This window comes from Ovis canadensis, chromosome 23, assembly GCF_042477335.2.
Source record: "Ovis canadensis isolate MfBH-ARS-UI-01 breed Bighorn chromosome 23, ARS-UI_OviCan_v2, whole genome shotgun sequence".
Taxonomy (NCBI): Eukaryota; Metazoa; Chordata; class Mammalia; order Artiodactyla; family Bovidae; genus Ovis; species Ovis canadensis.
In genome coordinates, this window is record NC_091267.1 from 69,905,174 (window position 1) to 69,926,814 (window position 21,641).

General features: G+C 44.3%; 1 protein-coding gene across 6 annotated transcripts in view; it reads left to right on the forward strand.

Moving 5' to 3' along the window:
- WDR7 (WD repeat domain 7) overlaps window positions 1–19,876 on the forward strand; it is a 354,635-nt gene extending 334,759 nt beyond the window's left edge. For 2 of the 6 annotated variants that reach the window (XM_069568598.1, XM_069568600.1), the window contains 3 exons: window positions 7,916–8,020; window positions 9,869–9,954; window positions 10,149–10,960. In XM_069568598.1, the coding sequence (XP_069424699.1) occupies window positions 7,916–8,020; window positions 9,869–9,919 (156 nt within the window). In that variant the 3' untranslated portion in view covers window positions 9,920–9,954; window positions 10,149–10,960. Of the gene's footprint in view, window positions 1–7,915; window positions 8,021–9,868; window positions 9,955–10,148; window positions 10,961–17,083 lie in introns of those variants that run through there. The other 4 variants (XM_069568596.1, XM_069568597.1, XM_069568599.1 and 1 more) reach the window with 2 other exon arrangements.
- The last annotated feature ends 1,765 nt before the right edge of the window (window positions 19,877–21,641 follow it).

Sequence of the window (21,641 nt, forward strand, 5' to 3'; positions counted from 1 at the left end):
ACAGTAGTGAAGCAATCTTGAGTGTTTATTGAGTCTCACTATTCCTGGAAAAGTGTGTTATACACATACATGTTGGTTATAATCATCCACAAAGAAGTTTCAAAAACTATTGCCCATGTCTTAAGGATTGCCAATATGTAGATATCAAAAACACCTTTAATTCGTCAGTGTCTGTCAGTTTATCCCCAAGTGACACTGAAGTAGCTCTCAGTAACTGAAAATGTACAGTAAATGCTGCAGCTGTTTTAGGGAACAGAGTCTGTTTACTTGAGGCATTTCATCTTATAAGAAAACTTAAGATAGCAGACTTTTATTATATTTCTCCTTAGATCTATTTTCCATTAAGATGTTAAAATGATACCAAATCTGCTTTTCTTTTGCCCTAAATGTATATTCTTTCCAATTGAATCGTTCCAGTACCTGTTGGATTGAAAAATGCCACAGTGGCTTGACTCTCTTAATATACAGTTGGCATAATGTGAAAGAAAAAAAAAAATACAGCATCGGCTCAGCCCTCCATCAAGAAAACAAATTATAGAGATAACCCATTTTCAACCCTCAAATCTCTGTTCAAAATCACTGTAGAACCGCCAAGGGCCGCATCTAGGTGAACACGCTTACACCGCAGCAGAGCAGACAGCCAGCAAGAGACGCTGGGCTGTCTCCAGCGCCAGCACGCGTTCGGCCTGCATTTCCCATCCACTCATTCTAGTCAGTTCTTCTGGTTTCTGTATTTTGTGTCCCCAGTGAGAGCGAGCCGGGCCCCTCATTTTCCTTCGTCTGCCACGGTTGCCATGGGCTCGGGGACTCTGCCTCTCCCCACACGTGTGAGGGCTCTGGGCATCAGGCACCTGCGTGCCAACAACTTTACCAGCTTTTGGAGCCAGCTGCAGTTTTGTGGTAAAATTAAGCATAGTCCTGGCCTCCTGGGTGGTGTGATAAGCAACTCTGATGACAGCCAGTTGCCCAGTTCCAGCACTCAGTCCAGTTTTGTAGTCCCACATTTTGAGGATGTGGCTGACCTTTACAATACTATCCAGCTCGATGAGGTCACTATTTGAAAGCTTGGAGAAAGTTTAAGGAAAATCTACAGAAATTATTCTAAGAGTTGGAAGATGAGCTCTGAAAGGCAAAGGTTATATTATAGTCACTAAATTTTTTTTTTAATTCTAAAAATAATAAATAAGGAAAAAAGAAGCAAGTTGCAGTAACAGCATTCAAGTCTATGAAAAGTTACCATGCCAAGACTGGTGATCATGGGCTTCCCTGGTGGTCCAGTGGTTAAGACTCCAGGCTTCCATTGCAGCAGGTGTGGGTTTGATCCCTGGTCGGGGAGCTAAGACCCCGCATGCCTTGCTGCCAAGAAAAAAGAAAAAAAAAACCAACATAAGCTTGGTGACCAGCTGTTCTTCATCTCTTCTGAGGCTGGAACCGAGGAATCAGGCTCACACTACAGCATTCTGGATTTAGATTTGAAAAAGGAAAACTTTTCTGATGGCACACACCATTAAACACAGAAAAGGGCCCTCAGGGGAAGCTTTGGAATCTTCTCGAGAGGGAGATTTGTACACGTCTACACCCGTGGCGGATTCATGTTGATGTATGGCAAAACCAATGCACTATTGTAAAGTAATTAGCCTCCAATTAAAATAAATAAATTTATATTTTAAAAAATAAAAATAAAGTTTTTTTAAGGAAAAAAAGAAAGTGAATTTTCATCCAACCTGCTTTAAGGCAGCCCTGTCCACCTACAGAAAAGAATGGGTGGCCTCTCAGTGTCGTTGGCCACGTCTTTCAGCCGTAAGATCCCACCCACAAAAAGGCAGCAGAAGGCTCAGTTCACAGTGGAGTTTAAATTTTACTCCAGCCTTCTAATTGGCTGTAGATGAGACTTTCTGAAAATACATTATCGTCTGCCTAAATCATTTGTCTCCTCAAGCTGGTGAATGTTGAGTACCTAACACGGTTTTCACAAATCGGTTGCTTCAGAGAGAAGAAAGAGGGAGCTTTATTTCTTGAACATAATTAATTCTTAACTTGTCAACTCTTTGGAAATGGCCCTTTTCTTGACGAGCCATTCCCTGGCCTAACAAACGAAGCCATCATCAGCGCGGTGTCTCTGTGTCCCCGGACCCTGTCTCTCCCTGCCAGTCAGCCCGGAAGTCAGCAGCCTGTACTGGGGTGTCAGAAAGGCACACAGAGCAAGCCCTGCTCCAGCTTCCTCACCCACCCTTTCCTGACTGTGCCTGCAGCCGGGAAGAGATGCCAAATGTTTGGTGGGTGTGTCAGGCACAAGCGCGCCCTGAACCTCACTTAGCATTGTTTGGTTTTTGATGGTTGTATGTTTATTTGTTTTTATTTTTTGGCCAAGCCACGCAGCACACGGGGATCTTGGTTCCCCAACCGGGGATGGAACCCTTGCCTCCTCTGGCAGGAGTGTGGTGTCTTCATCACCAGGACCCCCAGGGAAGTGCCTGTTGTTTGTTAGCACTAAGGGACCAGCAGGGCTTCCCCTCCACCTGCAGTGCTGGAGACCTGGGTTCCATCCCTGGGTCGGGAAGATCCCCTGGAGGAGGGCATGGCAACCTACTCCAGTATTCTTGCCTGGAGAATCCCACAGACAGAGGCGCCTGGCGGGCTGCAGTCCATGGGGTCCCGAAGAGCCAGACATGACCCAGCAACTAAGCACACGTGCTGGGAAAATGTGTGCATTTGTAGGTCTTCGCTGTTACCTCTCCTTCTTGGAGCTGATCCTCACTTCCTCAGCACCCACTTCCCTGTATATCTGGCCCGTCTCCAGCTGCTTCCTGCCTCTGTACACAGAGGGATGCGTCATCCATTCTCACCCTGAGCACAAGGCCTCTGCCACGCTTGTACCGGTACCTCATGAGAGCAAGTTGGGTGCAGTCGAGTCCTCCGTTTTGGTCTCGGTTCTCCAATTTGTCGTTTGGAAGCTGAATAACAAGAAGTCCAGGAAGAGACAGCAGTTTTCTAGAGAATATTCTAGACCGTACTAGTTTGTATCGATGCTGACCAAATCATTTTGGAAGTCCGTGTCTCTCCTGCCCTGTATGACAGGGTTAACTATACTCCTTTGCTGAGCACCCTGAACGTGCCTGTTAAAAACTGCTGGGCATGTGCGAGTGTTGTTCCATATTAATCCTGCTTCTCAGCTCCTTTTCTTTATAAGCAAAAGCGGGGGAGAGTGTTTAACAGTTCAACATTCTTGTCTCCTGCTAGGGATAATTGCTTGATTTATTTTATTGTTCATAGAACGTCTTGAATTAGATTAATTTCTTTATATTCCATTTCTGTCTTTTTAAGACAGCAATTTCTCTGACAAAACCTATCGCAAGGGCTATGATACTCACCCACATCTAAAAAGCAGGCCCGATCTCCTTTTGTTTGAAAACCTGTTGTTTGGGGAGAAGGTTCTTTCTACTCAAGCATTTACAATCCCAAACCCTTGAGTGTGCGGAATCACAAAGTGCTCTCGCAGTCACTGCCGTCTGCACACAGCTGCATCGTACTGGAGGGGAGGTCCCAGTCAGCTCAGAGGGCACCCACACCAGTCCGGGAGAGGTTCAGAGACCCCCAGCAAAAGACATCGGAGACTAAAGTCAGCTCAGGGGGTGCCCGCACTGGTCCAGGAGAGGTTCAGAGACCCCCAGCAAAAGACATCATAGGCTAAAGTCAGCTCAGGGGGTGCCCGCACCGATCCAGGAGAGGTTCAGAGACCCCCCCAGCAAAAGACATCGGAGGCTAAAGTCAGCTCCGGGGGTGCCTGCACTGGTCCAGGAGAATTGTCCAGAGACCCCCAGCAAAAGATATCAGAGGCTAAAGTCAGCTCAGGGGGCGCCCGCACCAGTCTGGAAGAAGTTCAGAGACCCCGGACAAAAGACAGTGGCAGCATTTCCATTGCACTGGGGGCTGGAGGTCTCTCAGGCTGAGATTGTAATGAACTCACCAGATGTACCAGACCATTTAAAAACAGTGAGCTTCCCTGAACTACCGTGAGTGGTACTTGCTTTCTTATACAACTACAGGTCTGTCCACCCGCTGATGCTGCCATCAGTACCCGGTGGTTTTTCTCTATGTTGCTTTGAAAGACAGCCTGAGGGGCACCTAGCTGGATCTGGGTTGGGGTGTGTGTGTGTTGATGTGCTCTGATCTAAAATGTAGTCCGCCTTTGTTCAAAACAGACTTTAAAGAAACTAACCCATTAAGCTTAGCACCTAACCTTGACAAGAACAACAATAAAGGAAAACAGGGCTGTGATTAGTGAAATGAGGAGGAAAGTATTTATTACTGGACAGCTAAAATGAGCACAAATTTAGTTCTGAGTTTCCTGGCAGAAAAGCAGGTACATGTGAGATTATGTACTTATCATTGCATGATAAAAGAAAACAACAAAATTTATCTGAAAAGGTAAATATCTTCCTAGCAGACAATTCCAAGATGAATTTAATTCATAGGATCTTCTGTTAGAGACACTAGATAACATAATGAAGGGTGTCTTCAACTGACATAGACGTATTCAAGTAGATACTTTAAATACTATAAAGGATGAAGATATAATAGGCGGTGAAGAATCCGCCTGCAGTGCAGGAGACACAGGAGACGCGGGTTTGATCCCTGAGTCAGGAAGATCCCCTGGAGAAGGAAATGGCCAGTGTTCTTGCCTGGGAAACCCCGTGGACAGAGGAGCCTGGCGGCCTACAGTCCAAAGGGTCACAGAGTCAGACGTGACTGAGCAACTCAACACACACGTGAAGATAAGATGTGAAGCAGGAGGAGCCCGCGTGCCTGGCTTTCTGCAGAGCCGTCTTAGCCAGCCTCACAGCGAGGTGCCGGGCTGGCACATCCTCTGGAACACATGCTGGTTGCTGGTTAAGGAAGGATGCTCATGGGAACGAGGCAGGCTTGACATTCTGTGTTGAGATTTAGGGGCCCAGACTCCCGGAGGAGGGGTGACTCCACCTCTGCACGGAGTTGGGCTTTTGGGGAGGGGGTATTTGCCAGCAGGGCAAGCTTTCATCTGAGCTTTCAGTGTGCTCACACTTTAGATGCGTACCAAGACCCCAGAGCATCGAAGAAGCTATGTTGAATCAAGTGTTTTTAATAGGAAGGTGGCATCACATGCCGTGAGGGACCAGGCAGGAAATAAGGGGGCCAGGCAGTGGGTGTTGTGTACCCAGACCCGCTTGAGTCAGGGCTGGGACTGGTGACATCAGAGCGAATGCCAACAGGGCCCCAAGGCCACAGGGCCCCCTCAGCTCAGCCTGGCCCAGGGTATCAGGGGCAAACACGGGCCCAGGGTGGCCAGAGTGGAGGCAGTCTGGGCTGTTTCAAGAGAAGCTGGAAATCTTGATTTTAAACGATGTTTGATGAATTAGAGTATAGGCTCAGAAAATACATTTTACAATCATTTTGCAGGCCAAACCCAATATATCTATAATCTAGTTTCATATATGATTAGGGCTTTATTTATTTTATTTTTTCATTAAATGGAGTACTCAAGTAATTGATTTATGGGATTGCTTACATTTGTCTAGTCTCCTTTTGGCATTCCTGAGATATAATTGACATGTAACCTGTGAGGTTAAGGTGTAGGTGTACAACATGATGATTTGATACACTTCTATATTGCAATATGGTTACCCCCCTGGTGTTATCTAATACCTCCCTCCCATCACACAAGCACCATTTCTTTTTCTGTGGTGAGAACATTTAAGATCTGCTCTCTTAGCAACTTTCAAGTATATACATCTGGTCATCTTTAAAAGAGGAGCAGCACAAATATTAAGAGTATTCATTGAATTACTATGTGCCATGCACTACTTTGCCAACAAAGGTCCGTCTAGTCAAGGCTGTGGTTTTTCCAGTGGTCATGTATGGATGTGAGAGTTGGACTGTGAAGAAAGCTGAGGACCGAAGAATTGATGCTTTTGAACTGTGGTATTGGAGAAGATCATTGAGAGTCCCTTGAACTCCAAGGAGATCCAACCAGTCCATTCCTAAAGGAAATCAGTCCCAAATATTCATTGAAAGGACTGATGCTGAAGCTGAAACTCCAGTACTTTGGCCGCCTCATGCGAAGAGTTGACTCATTGGAAAAGACCCTGATGCTGGGAGGGATTGGGGGCAGGAGGAGAAAGGGACGACAGAGGATGAGATGGCTGGATGGCATCACGGACTTGATGGACATGAGTCTGAGTGAACTCCGGGAGTTGGTGATGGACAGGGAGGCCTGGCGTGCTGCGATTCATGGGGTCGCAAAGAGTCGGACACGACTGAGCGACTGAACTGACTAATGCATTGTGCCGAGGGCTGTGCATGTGCGAACTCGCTTAATCTTCACAAAGCTCTTCAAGGTAGGAACCATCAGCCATTGTCCCCACCACCATCATCGTCATTGTCTCTGCTTTGTTGGCGTGGGTGCACTCAAGGTTAAGGAGCATAAATAACTTGTCCCAGGGCCCACAGTGAGCAGTGGAGCCCAAACGCAGGGCAGGCAGTCTGACGCAGAGAGTGTCCTCTGCCAGCCCAAAACCCAGTGCTACCAGTGCAGCATTTTTTTCCTGAGTGTGGAAAGCAGGCATCATTTTGGATCCCCACAGCACCTTGTCTAATGACAGGAAAGAGCAAAAGCTGAGAGCACAGAGGGACACGTTTGTCCCCCCATCCCCGTCTCCTTTCTCCTTTCCTCATTGTCATCACTCAGATGTGAACTGTAAGGAGAGTCCTACTGAAATTTACAGTCTGGGTGTGGAAGGCAGGGCGGGAGGGGGCTGCTGAATTGCCCAGTGAACTTGCTCCCACCGAGACTCAAGATGCAAGTGGAAACAAACCTTCCTGGTTTGCCTTAGTTTAAGGGAACATATTTCCCCATCCTTTCTAGACCAAGAGAGGTAATCAGCCTCCAGTTGTAACCAGTCTGAATATTGGTTCATGTAATGAAGATACAGCCTTTAATAGTTTGTGCAGATACATTAATACAGTATTATGCTGATTTGTTTAGTATCCCAGTATTTTCGGTAACTATTAATATCATTAGACATGAGTGTAATTTTTTGTTAGTAAAGACCTTTACTCAGAGACCGAGTCTAAAATACCACATCATTCTTTTTTTTTTTCAATTTGTGATTAAATCAATGATAGCTATTTGGCAGAGGCTCGAAATGATCCCTGTTAACTTGTTTTTAATGGCATTTGATTTATATGTGTGTTCAAACCTCCAACACATGCGTGCATGGATGTGTACTAATTGTGGCCATATGCATTTAAACATAGTATAATTGGGGGGAAATGAAGCATAAAATGTGAAAAATGTATAATTATTAAAGGGTTGAAATGATTGTTTTTGACTCCTTCCAGAGCAGAGATGTTATGTGATAGAGCTCTGATTGTTTTTCATTACAGATGAAGTTCCTGGATAGATTTGGTGATCAGTTTTTTTAACTTTCCTAATTAATTGTAAAATTCTTCCCTCAAATAGACATAAGTGGATGAACACATTGGTTTGCCTGTTAATATTTGCTCTTCCTTTGAACTCATGCTATATCCTCCCAAGTAGGAAGCAGGTGGACCCCCTAGAACAAGGTCAAAGCCCCTGGATGAATCAGTGAGAGAACTTCAGCTGCTTTTCCTCTTTTTCTAAGCTAAGTTTGACTCAGTGGACATGAGTTTGAGCAAACTCAGGGAGAAAGTGAAGGGCAGGGAAGCATAGCCTGCTGCACTTCTTGGGGTCACAAAGAGCCGGACATGACTTAGCGACTGAACAACAGCAACTTTATAAAGAACACACCAGTTTCTAGTATCCATGGCATGACTTGTTCAACTTTGAATGTATTTGCATGTTTAGGTGCAGTAGTTCTGTGCAGTGCATACAGTGAACAACTCAATTTTATTTCAGACAATCCATGGACACAAGGGACCAATCACCGCAGTGGCCTTTGCCCCGGATGGACGGTATCTTGCCACCTACTCGAACACGGACAGCCACATTTCTTTCTGGCAGGTAAGCGTAGGTGCTGCAGGGTCTTGATGTCTGCTGCATGGTCCACTTTTGCTGGGGGAGGCTCCCTGCTGACCTGCCCACCAAGGCCTCCTCGTGCTGGCCCTCCCTTCAACAAATATCGAGTGTTTATTGCTTGCTGATGATGGGCCAGCTGCCGGCACGTGGGCTCTACTGAGCACACAGTTGGCAGCCCAGAAGGAGGTGGGGTCTGCTCTCACACAGCTTTCAGTCTAAGGGAAGTGAAGTGAAGTGGAGTGAAGTCGCTCAGTCGTGTCCGACTCTTTGCGACCCCGTAGACTGCAGCCTGCCAGGCTCCGTCCGTGAGATTTTCCAGGCAACAGTACTGGACTGGATTGCCATTTCCTTCTCCAGTCAGTCTAAGGGAGACACAAGTAAATAAGCAACTACAGTCCTGGGGGAACCTGGGAGTGAGGTTGCAGGCTGGCTTCACAGAGGCAGTACCACCTGAGCTGAGGCACGGTGATGCTGAGGAAGGGCCAGGTATTCAGGCAAGGACGGGTGGGTATTTGGGGAGAAGGAGGCGCCTTTAAAGCTAAGTAACGGGCCTGGAAGGATTCGGGGTGGAGCAGTGGAGACCTCTGCTCAGGCTGTTAATTTACACAAGGCATTCAGACAACAGGGCACAGGGTTTAAGGCAGAAGCAGCCTCGTAAGAACTTCATGCTGTTTGTATTATCCCATTTTCATTTGTGTTCTGAATTTCACACATGCTCTTCATTCCCAAGCTATTAAAACATTTTCAAAAATCTGAGTACCATTGACTGGCAGTACACGAAGATACCTCTGTTTAATGATGATTAAAATGAATATTAATTAATTCAAGGAACTGAGCTTTATAATAGAACTTGTTTCATCCTCAGTGATTAATCTCCATCCCATCTTCCTTTTAAGTATCTTACTCCTGATAATTACAAAAAAATTAAACATTACCAACCCCGCCCCCAAGTTAACTTAAAATTTTGTTGCCTATCCTAGGATGCAAGTATGTTTTATGAGATGCAGTGCATCACTTTAAACGCTTTTAAAAAAAATTAAACAAATAAAAGTTTAAATAAGACTTCACAACTTGAGGATGGTTTTTAAAAAATCAATAGCTAATAAAATGTAAAACAGATACAATAAATTGCTCAATTAACAGCATGCCATTAAAGCATGACAACTACCAAACCTGTCCTGAGCTTTTCCTACTCTTCATCTAATTTAGTTTTCCAGTTTATTTTCTCACTATCCTTTCCTCCAGAATATATCTCCAGCATATTAATTGGCTCCTGTTAAACTCTTTTTCTTAGAGATGTCACCCAGTCTTCATTTTTCGCATTGGGTAACCGTAGGACTCACATTTATTTCAGTGAAATCCCACAGCGAGTCCATAAACTGAACTCTCGCAACAGTGGTTCTTCAGACGGTGTCCCTGCAATTGCTCCTTTCTGCTAACACTGGTTTCTGTGACATCAACTGTACTTTGACGCCCTTGATAGACATTTCCCCTTGTTTCCCGTTCTCTTGAATTCTGGAGGCGCATTCTTGTGAAACTCCCTCCATCCGGCGCATAGCTGGTGTGGAAGCACTGGGTGCTCGGCTAAGCCTTGGGGGCCTGGAACCAAGCAGTCGCGGGTCCCTGCTTCCTCAGGGCTTTGTGTTTGCTCTGTGCTTTCTTCCTGGGAATAAACAAAAACAGATCTCCATTTTGTTGTTCAATTTTTCTTGCTGCTAAGAAAACATAATTCCTTATATACATGCATACACGCTGTTGCTTCAGTTGTGTCTAACTCTTTAGAACCCCATGGACTATAGCCCTTTAGGCTCCTCTGTCCATGGAATTTTCCAGGCAAGAATACTAGAATGGGTTGCCATGCGCTTTTCCAAGGAGTCTTCCTGACCCAGGGATCGAACTTGCCTCTCTTGCATTGGCAGGTAGGTTCTTTGTGGCTAGCACCGCCTGGAAGCCCAATTCCTCATATAATACCTCCTAAATTTACCAGATGTGAAACTTTCCCCAGTATTTTCCTGAATGTCTAAGTGGTAAACCTTTTCCCCCTTATCTAGATCTTCAGGGTTCTGTCTGGATATATTCATGCCTTTCTTAAATATTTTTCTGTTTTTATCAGAGTTGCTGCCTAGCTCATTGATGGAATTACGGTCAGCATGTACCTCACGCCTGGAGATCAAGATCATTCCATAGATGCTATCTCTTTGAAATAACCTCTTTGCTCTATCCAGTTCAGCTTGTGCTGTTGCCCCTGGACTTCACCAGATGCACTTCACCCTGGGAGTCTGTGTGGCTCTGCCCTCAGGGGGCCCGGCTCCTTGCCTTTGTCCAGACGTCTTCTCCCTAGGCCACCCTGTGTTACTTGCAGGGATGGGTGTTCAGCAGACAGAGCGCCCAGGCAACTCAGGCAACACCACATCTTTCTTACCTCCAGTCCCAATGTCAGAATTTAAAACACAGACCATTTCTTCCCTACTTAAATCATACCCAGCTTGGTCCTAAAACGTAGGAGAAGACACAGAAGCGTCATTTCACCTTTCTCAAGAAAATACAATAAAACCTCTTCCAGGAGCATAGCAGGGTTTTTATTTGAATAAAAGAGAGTCAAGAAAGCAGTGTTGGATCTACCGCGCTGCACCCAAATGGACTTGGCTGATTTATTTAGAGGCATATTGTTTAGGTCTAGTGATGTATGATAATACTTCTATATTATTCCAGTAAATGTACTGCAATATATTTTGAAAACTTAATGAAGCCTTATTAATACAGTGCCTTACAAAAGCCATCAGCTATTAAAATCTCTGCTGAGAAATGAGTGTTAATGAGAAATACTAGTTGGGTAATTGCTCAAGTGAGACTTAGTAAGAGGTTTGGATGCAGCATTACTGACACTGAGAGTAGCATTAAAGCCCTTCCTGTTTTGATGAATTACATCCGTTTCTGTGTCTATGTGTTCAGAAAACAATCTTCTCAGAACTGGTTTTGTGAAGCATTATTTTTAAAGGGAAAGGAAACGCCACAGTTGCCGTTTAGTTACTCTACACACTCAGCTGCTGAATGATGTAATCTGGCAATCGTTCAAACCCTTCGATTCTCCAACAACATATTCCTACTATTTGAATATTGCACTTCAGTGTATCCATTGATATTTGAGCCAGGAGAGCTTTGTAATGAACTACAACCACAAATCTCTCACCTAAATTTTACCACCACCCTCCAACAAGTAAGTATCCTTTTCCAGAGATGCTAATAATAAATGAGATGTGTAGGACTTGGATTTGGTCTTCATTTATTCCATCCTACATCCGTTCCAAACTACTGTTCAGCCATTTGAAATGGATGATGAAAATCTATAGTCACTAACATAAAAAGATTGCCCTCGACATTTTGTTGAATGAAAAAAGCCGATTGTCCAGCTGCCTTTTATTTATTCTTATTTTAAAAAAATTTTGGCTGCACGGTATATGGGATCTTAGTTCCCTGACTAGGGATCGAACCCACACTGGAGAGAAATCTTAACCACAGGACCACCAGGAAATCCCTCCAACTGCCTTTTAATATGAGCTGGTTTATGTAAAATTCCTGAAACCTATTTCTCCTTCTGTGGACATACACTTCCAGACCTAGAAAGAGGTTTACCAAAATGTTAATGATTATCTCTGGAAAGTGACATTTCAGGAGATCTTTGCTTTCTTTTTTATACTTCTCTTTATGATTTGAATTGTTCATGATGAGGATTTATTTTCTTGGAAGTGAAGAAAAAAGCTAAGGTGACCAAATATAATTCCATGGAGTTTTCATTCATTCAAGACTCAGGTTGCCTTCACTTTAGCATAATTTGTAGGCAGTCTCTGGCCAAGAAAATGTTAGTATTGAATAACAAAGCGACTGGTTGTTTTGGTGATGGTTCTTTTATGGAATTATTGGAAAATTCATACCCACCCTCACTACTCCAGGTTCCTCTCTTATTTGCAGAGATCGTAGGGAAAGGATGGGCCGAAGAGCAACAAATCACAGTTAACACGAGAATATTTATCTTTCCAGCTGTTTCCTACCGTCACCATTATGTACCCTGCAGAGATTCATGGAGCCCTGTTCTGAGGCAGGAAGGCTGTTCAGTTCAGTTCAGTCACTAAGTCATGTCTGACTCTTTTTGACCCCATGAATCACAGCACGCCAGGCCTCCCTGTCTATCACCAACTCCCGGAGTTCACACAGACTCACATCCATCAAGTCGGTGATGCCATCCAGCCATCTCATCCTCTGTCGTCCCCTTCTCCTCCTACCCCCAATCCCTCCCAGCATCAGAGTCTTTTCCAGTGAGTCAACTCTTCACATAAGGTGGCCAAAGTATTGGAGTTTCAGCTTTAGCATCGTTCCTTCCAAAGAACACCCAAGACTGATCTCCTTTAGGATGGACTGGTTGGATCTCCTTGCAGTCCAAGGGACTCTCAAGAGTCTTCTCCAACACCACAGTTCAAAGCATCAATTCTTCACCAGTCAGCTTTCTTCACTGCCCAACTCTCACATCCGTACATGACCACTGGAAAAATCATAGCCTTGACTAGACGGACCTTTGTTGGCAAAGTAATGTCTCTGCTTTTGAATATGCTATCTAGGTTGGTCATAACTTTCCTTCCAAGGAGTAAGCGTCTTTTAATTTCATGGCTGCAGTCACCATCTGCAGTGATTTTGGAGCCCCCCAAAAAAACAAATCTGACACTGTTTCCACTGTTTCCCCATCTATTTCCCATGAAGTGATGGGACCAGATGCCATGATCTTCATTTTCTGAATGTTGAGCTTTAAGCCAACTTTTTCACTCTCCTCTTTCACTTTCATCAAGAGGCTTATTAGTTCTTCTTCACTTTCTGCCATAAGGGTGGTGTCATCTGCATATCTGAGGTGATTGATATTTCTCCCGGCAATCTTGATTCCAGCCTGTGCTTCCTCCAGCCCAGCATTTCTCATGATGTACTCTGCATGTAAGTTACATAAGCAGGGTGACAATATACAGCCTTGTACTTCTTTTCCTATTTGGAACCAGTCTGTTGTTCCATGTCCAGTACTAACTGTTGCTTCCTGACCTGCATACAGGTTTGTCAAGAGGCAGGTCAAGTGGTCTGGTATTCCCATCTCTTTCAGAATTTTCCACAGTTAATTATTGTGATCCACACAGTCAAAGGCTTTGGCATAGTCAATAAAGCAGAAGTAGATGTTTTTCTGGAACTCTCTTGCTTTTTTGATGATCCAGCGGATGTTGGCAATTTGATCTCTGGTTCCTCTGCCTTTTCTAAAACCAGCTTGAACATCTGGAAGTTCACGGTTCATGTATTGCTGAAGCCTGGCTTGGAGAATTTTGAGCATTACTTTACTAGCATGTGAGATGAGTGCAATTGTGCAGTAGTTTGAGCATTCTTTGGCATTGCCTTTCTTTGGGATTGGAATGAAAACTGACCTTTTCCAGTCCAGTGGCCCATGCTGAGTTTTCCAAATTTGCTGGCATATTGAGTGTGGCACTTTCACAGCATCATCTTTCAGGATTTGAAAGAGCTCAACTGGAATGCCATCACCTCCACTAGCTTTGTTCGTAGTGTAGTGATGCTTTCTAAGGCCCACTTGACTTCACATTCCAGGATGTCTGGCTCTAGGTGAGTGATCACACCATCATGAGTATCTGGGTCATGAAGATCTTTTTTGTACAGTTCTGTGTATTCTTGCCACCTCTTCTTAATATCTTCTGCTTCTGTTAGGTCCATACCATTTCTGTCCTTTATCGAGCCCATCTTTGCATGAAATGTTCCCTTGGTATCTCTAATTTTCTTGAAGAGATCTCTAGTCTTTCCCATTCTGTTGTTTTCGTCTATTTCTCTGCATTGATCACTGAGGAAGGCTTTCTTATCTCTGCTTGTTATTCTTTGGAACTCTGCATTCAGATGCTTGTATCTTTCCTTTTCTCCTTTGGTTTTTGCTTCTTTTCTTTTCACAGCTATTTGTAAGCCCTCCCCAGACAGCCATTTTGGTTTTTTGCATTTCTTTTCCATGAGGATGGTCTTGATCCCTGTCTCCTGTACAATGTCACGAACCTCTGTCCATAGTCCATCAGGCACTCTATCTATCAGATCTAGTCCCTTTAATCTATTTCTCACTTGCACTGTATAATCAAGGGATTTGACTTAGGTCATACCTGAATGGTCTAATGGTTTTCCCTACTTTCTTCAATTTAAGTCTGAATTTGGCAATAAGGAGTTCATGATCTGAGCCACAGTCAGCTCGCGGTCTTGTTTTTCCTGACTGTATAGAGCTTCTCCATATTTGGCTGCAAAGAATATAATCAGTCTGATTTCAGTGTTGACCATCTGGTGATGTCCATGTGTAGAGTCCTCTCTTGTGTTGTTGGAAGAGGGTGTTTGCTAGGAGCAGTGCATTCTCTTGGCAAAACTCTTATTAGCCTTTGCCCTGCCTCATTCCATATTCCAAGGCCAAATTTGCCTGTTACTCCAGGTGTTTCCTGACTACCTACTTTTGCATTCCAGTCCCCTATAATGAAAAGGACATCTTTTTTGGGTGTTAGTTCTAAAAGGTCTTCTAGATCTTCACAGAACCATTAAACTTCAGCTGCTTCAGCATTACTGGTTGGGGCATAGGCTTGGATTACTGTGATATTGAATGGTTTGCCTTGGAAACTAACAAAGATCATTCTGTTATTTTTGAGATTGCATCCAAGTACTGCATTTCGGACTCTTTTGTTGACCTTTGGGAAGGCTGTTAGACCCTACCAAAGGCATCCACCAATCATTTGAAGGACAGCTCAACTTTTAAAAAGGAGAACCCAGATATAATCATGGGATTTTGAGGGAAAATCTTTCCATCTGTCACATTCCAATAAGATATTCTCTTCTTGTCCCCTTTTGCCTTCAACCTATTTCTTGTCCATGGCTAAAGCTAAAGGAAGGAATTAAAAAATAAGGCTGTGTCTGAGCCTATTGGATGCCCCTAGCATTTTGAGTCACAAGCAGAAATCAAGCCTCCTACACATTTTCATAGAAAATCCATAAAGAAAGAAAAATACTTTGTAGTTATTTATCAACTGAGAAATTATTTAAAAAAAAAAAAAAAGCACAGTATGCCTGTTGATGCCAGTTCATTTTAACCGGCGGTTTTTGGGATAATTTGGATCTGTTCTGTAAGAGAAGTAAATGATGATGGTCTGTTACTCTTTGTACCTGTGAGAACTAGCAAATCAAGCTCACCATCATTATTTGTATTTAAACTATTTGGGAATCTCCAGAAAGCAATAAAGCCCTGGTTTTTATCTTTAATGGAGTTTCTAGGAAAGGGAGAGAAGAACACAAGGAAAGAGCCCCTTAGAAGATGGCCAGAAGGTACTGCCTTGGCTTGAAATGTTAACTGTCCTTTAACAGAAAGAGTTAATGATAATCATACATTTGGTTTTAAAATGTGACCTCGTACACTAGTGATTTTTTTTCACCTCTGTGTTGTGTTTGGCACTATTATTAATGCAGGAAAATCAGTAACATTAGTCATCTTAAAAGGGTTATTACTCAAGATGATTTAAATTGTGAAAATGTCAGTGGAGCCTGCACGCGTCCTGCCAGAGATGGTGTGATTTACACCCCCTGACACCATCCTGCTGCTGGGAAGGGCTGGGGCGAGGAACGGCTTCTGTTCGGCAGTGACCCAAACACAGGGCAACAGCCCACCTTCCGTGTCCCAGGAGCTGCCCAGGTTCCCAGGCCAGCCCTCCATCCACACTGGGGCATCGTCTGCATGCTCCCCACAAAGCCGAGCACCACCCAGGTGGAGATGCTGCTGGAGAGAAGAACTAGGCACACAAGTCAGTGCAAAGAAAAATACTATTTCCAAAACCACCTTCCTGACCTGACCGTCAATGTGCTTGCCACGTGACTCATGTATCAGTAGCACAAAAGCTGAATACTGAAAAAATGTTAAGTAATATTTAGAAGCTAAAGGTTTCATCAGATTCAGTCACTCAGATGTCAGTTCACTTAGATAACTTCCATTCAGCGTTCAGCACTGTGACCTGAATGCACAGTTGTTCATGAGCCTTAATTTCCACATTTTCCATTTATGTGAATGGATGAAGAGAACCTCAAATTCCAGTTAGAGCCAGAAAAGCCGCCCCAAAAAAGGCAGAAATCACCAACTGATGGAACACACCCTGCAAATGAAGTATTAGAGTGTGCTCTTTTTTAGCAGCAGAGCAGTGGGCCCCACATGCAGTGTTGAGAGGTGGTTGATTCTTGCTTTTTCCTTCAAAATAAACTAGAGCTTTCCAGAAACTGAACGTGCTTAAAGCAGGTGAGGAGGGAAGGTGTGGTGGGAGTGGAGCTGGGAAAGGGGTTGAGTTTTGAGTTTCCATCTGGCTCACCTATTACTCTGCTGCTTAAGTTCACTTCATTTTCCCCAACTAAGTCCCCAGACTTGTCTTCAGGGCTCATTCTTCAGGGGGTGCAGGGAGCACTGTTACTAAAGAACCAGAAAAGCCTGCCATTTGAAATACCCGCAGTTTCCAAGTACTGTCTGATTGAACCATTTTATTAAAATGTATCGCTTAGCTCCCTTCATAAACGTGGTTGGGGGGTAGGGGGGAGTCTTCCCTGGAGGTCCAGTGGTTAAGACTCGGCACTTCCAGTGCAAGCCGAATGGGTTCCATCCCTGGAGGGGGAACTAAGATCATACATGCTGCGCAGCCAGAAAAAAGGGGACAACCCTGCCACAGCAGGTAGTGACATTAAAAAAGAAAAAAAAGGTGGACGGCTTTCCTGCTGCCCAGTTCTACCCAGCAGGTAAAATTTCTCTGGATTTATGCTTTTTCTGTAACAGCATCAGAACAATTTCAAATAACACTGGAAGGAGCCCTTCAGAGGTTGAGAATCAAGCCTTATGTGAACCTGAATCCGGTGATGGAGAAGGTGACCGCAGGGCTGTGTCCCTTGGACCCCTCTCCATGGCGGGGAAGGGGAACCGGCCCTTTCGGTGACTCGCTTTCCCCCGTCCCTGTGTCCCCCCAGATGAACACGTCCCTGCTGGGGAGCATCGGCATGCTGAACTCGGCACCCCAGCTGCGCTGCATCAAGACCTACCAGGTGCCCCCGGTGCAGCCCGCCTCCCCCGGCTCACACAATGCCCTGCGGCTGGCCCGGCTCATCTGGACCTCGAACCGCAATGTCATCCTCATGGCGCACGACGGCAAGGAGCACCGCTTCATGGTCTAGCGCTGCGGCCCTCGAGCTCCATCTCCCAGGTCTCCAAGCCCAGAGCCCCCCTCCCTCGGCGCCCGCCCCCACCCCGCGCCAGGGTCATCGGGGGCAGCGGGGTCTGTGTCCTCCCGCCTCCACCCCTGCACCGGGAGGGGCGGCTGGCGGACCTGTTGCTCGGTGCGCCGGGAGCCCGAAAATCAATAATCGCTGTGATTGCACTGCCAGCGCAGATCAGCAGTTTCCGAGCGCTGAACCCCACCTCCGAACGTGGTGGGGACCTGGTCGTTCCGACACTGGGTTTTATGGTCGCGTGGCAGTCCTAATCATTGACACTATTTTCCTTTGGATTTCCTAAAAGATGCTATCGTTTACCAGAAGGATTCTGTGTTTACACGATCTCTCTTTTTTTTTCCCTTTCTGGGAGATTGCTCGGAAATTACTCAATTCAATTTCCTAGGGTTTAGCCACTACCTTGTTTAGTAACAACTAACCAATTGGAGATTAATGAGAAAATACACACACACACGCACAGATTTTCATGGAGAATAGTTTCCTGGACACCCAGCCTTCCAAAATGCTCATATCCTGCTCAAATGATGCTATATTTAGTAGTTAAAAATCAAGATCATCACTACTGAAGATCTAGTTAATATAATCATCCAGTCACTAGAACTAATCTCTGAAATGGACTTTTGTAATAAAGATCCAAGTTTGGAAGCATAGCATACGCCTGAAAAGAAGATTCTTGTGTCTATAGCTACAGATCTTTTTAAGAAGGAGCTTACCCCTTCCTTCTAGAAACTTCACAGATCTGCAGTTCCCATATGTCAGCTAGCATTTAATAGTTACAGTTCAGCCTTCAAACCACTACTGACCAGTTAAAGGAAAGCCAAGACAATATTTCTTTTAAACAAGTGTCCTAGAAAATCATTAACTATGGCATAGGCATTCGGGAGTATACAGTCACCCTCAGTGTCTGCGGGGCATCAGTTCTAGGACCCCCGAGGATACCAAAGCCCACATGTACTCAAGTCCCTGGTATAAAATGGCAGAGTACACGAAGGGCCGGCTGTATATACACCTGTGGGGGGCTCAGTCAATCTGAACAAGCCCTGCCGTGAGGGTGTTCATCACACTTCTAAGTAAACTTTAACTAGGGCACTGTCCTCTCCTTCTGTCAGATTATGCTGGTTCTTTGCTCATAGTCATGGGGAAAAAAATCCATAAAATAATATTTTGGATGACTTGCTCCTAACAACCTTGATCTGTATATAGTTGGGAATTTGGCTGGTTGGTTGTTGATTCGTTGGTTAATCAGGCAAAATGGTTTATTAAATATAAAAATAGAAAATGATTCATTAAATTCAGAAAAAAAATATGAAGTTTACAAAGAAACCAAAAGTGGTAAAGGGAGCATCTAATTAAAAAAAACCTAGGTTGACAGAGTTCTTATAATACACAAAAGAGTATGATCACAGTCCAGGAACAAATACAGCTGTTACTTTATTGAAACAGATTTCTAAAGAACATGTTAGGAAATCAAGTCCACTAGAACAACTCTTTCATAGTGATGAGAAGTATGTCATGTCTGTTGATGGCAAACCCACTCTATACCTTGGTTTTAGACTTTAGGTGTTCTTCAAAAATGAATTCCTGCCACATGCATGTACATTGTATTTATAGAGATCATATATGTAGCTTCCCGGGAAGAAACTAAGAACTATACACCGTAGACTTGGTTTGGTGAGCGAGCTGTTGTGTCCGATATAGACAGAAAACCTGAGGAGAACACAGAGGGGCTCCCATTTTTCCAGTGGTTTCCCGAGTCTTCAGTGCAAGTACCCGGCACATGTTTACCTTATGAACTGAAATGAAGATTAATTTATTCTAGACTACAAAGCTGCTTTGGAATGATAAAGTACAGGTATACTTTAGAGATTTTTTTTTTTTTGAAAAAACAAAATGTTCACTGCGTCAAGAGGAAGGTGTGAGACTTGTGGGCAGGCCACCCCCAAAGAACAGACCGCACACCCCACGGAAGTTTAGAAGAAAGCTGTGAGGACCTGGGCAGTGGGGCTCGGCCAGCCACACATCCTGGCTGCAGAGACAGCCGTGATTGTTGGCAAGCAGAACATGACCGTCGTAGGACGCCGAGGTGGACAGTATCTGCTGGTTAGACAGTCACCTCTAACTGCTACACTAACATTTGCATTCTTGCCCCACAAATCTCTCCTTGACTCTTTGAACAACCACAGCTACAAACTTGATCACAGCTCAGACGTCTCAGCACTGAGGTCAACTTTCTGTTGTCATCACAGCGTACGCTTTTGGTGTCTTACTGATTTTGATTTTGTTGGCGCTGTACTTGGACCTGTCCTTGTAAACGTAGAGACGTCTGTGTGGCTTCATTGGTAAGTCCAAGCTCAGGATGCCGTGTCGTGACACCTGTATGAAAACGTGATGATCGAACTCGCTGCATCCAGCACGTGAAGTGAAACGTCTGCCTCTCGAGATGCCTCTTGATGACGCCACTTGACAGATTCCAAATGTGCTGACTGTCCCTGTGTACATATGTGTGTTAAAATAAAACTGAACTGTACTGAAGGTGGTTTTTCTCATTAAAAACGTGCATTCTTTTTAAGCATTCTCCATTGAGATCTCCCCCCACCCCCACCTTTGGTATTAAAGTAAGCCTTCTATTTCTGTTTGGCTATTCATTTCCCTGGAAAACCAGCTTCCAGAAAGGTGAACCTGTCCACAGAGGAGGCCAGAGCACGGAGGAGTCCTCCAGGACTGTGGAAGTGACAACCAAACTCTCCTACCAAGACTCCACGGCGCCCGCTGTGGCTTGGGCAAGGGAATTGCATGCGCGTTGCTTTATCTCCACCCTAAATTGCTCCTAAATAGACTGTTAATTGTACCAAATTATATCTCGTCAGATTTGATGACATGGGTTGGCTGCCCTGCGGTGGGGGGCTGGACTGAGGTCATTAAATCCATTTCACTTAATATTCCATTTGGCGTTGAATTTGAATCCCTGAGGTAAAGGGTGAAACTGGTTTTCAGGAAAAAGCGAGAGAAACAAAATAGGTCCTCATTGCTCACAGAGGGGTAGATGTGTCTAGTGACTGTAGCTCTTTTCTGATTTTCAGATAAGAATTTGAGTCAATCATCATGTAACAATACAATTTTCTTTAAGAAACAGGCGGGCTTTTAAGGAGTTGACTTTACCATCACTGGCCCTATTCAAATGCCCGGCGTCCATCCCAGGAAGCGTTTGAATTTCTGCTGACGTCTTGAATGTTTCCTTATAGGGAAAACAGGGGCAGTAACAGTCCTTTGTGATTGGTGATCACATAAACTGATCAAACGTGGAAAGGGCATGACATTAATAGGAAGGTAAAGCTGAGCAGTGCTGGGTGAACTTTCACCTTTCACCCCTTTTGGCTGACTGACAGAGCTGAGTGTTGAAGAAAATCAATACTTTGGAGCCAGGAGGGGAATATTTCCAGCCTCTAACTAGAGAATGTATTTTGACAAGGCCAAGATAATCCAAGCTGCACAGGAGAAAGAGAAAAGAAGACTCATTTTTAAAGCTTGACACTTCAAGGTGTTTTTGTACAATGGTTTAGAGATCGTCAATACATACAAATACCAAAGGTCGAAAAGAAAAGCTAGAAGAATTTCAAAAATTAGATGTTCAGAGCTTTCTGCCGTTTACAAACTAAAAAAAAGAAAAAAAAAAAAGACCACAGAGAGGTTTGTGCTTGGAACCATTTACATGAACAGAGCTCACAACTGTGTGCTTTAAGTCCACCTTCAACCAAATCTTAAATTTACAGAGGCAGCACTGTGAAATATGGAATGCCTAAAAAGTGACTTAGATTTCTGGGTTTTGCACATGTTTTCTTAGATGAGGATTGTTCTTTGAGTGGTTACATTGTCCTTTGAGATGTGTTAACACATCGTTAACATCTCAGAATCTCATTTTTTTAATTCCTACTGCGGACCTCTGTGGTGGTCCAGTGGCTAAGAATTCTCCATGCAGTGCATGGGACCGGGACGTGATTTTGATCCCTGGTAAGATCCTGCAAGCCAAAAAAAATTTTTAATGCTTCTAATTCCAGATTCCTGTTGCTCCTGCCCTGCAGACATGTAAATCTTAGTCCCTCCTTCACATCTTAGTCCCGCCTTCACGTTTGGTTCAATTATTTACATGAGAAAAGAGCCCCTTTGGAACTTCAGTTGTTTCCAGTTTTTCAAATCCCTTTTAAGCAAATTGTTTTTACAAGTATTCTAGTTAGTGCTCTTCTAAGCAAGAGGCTTGTGCATCTCTAGGAAGGAAGAAGGTGAGCAAGTCACTCCCTTA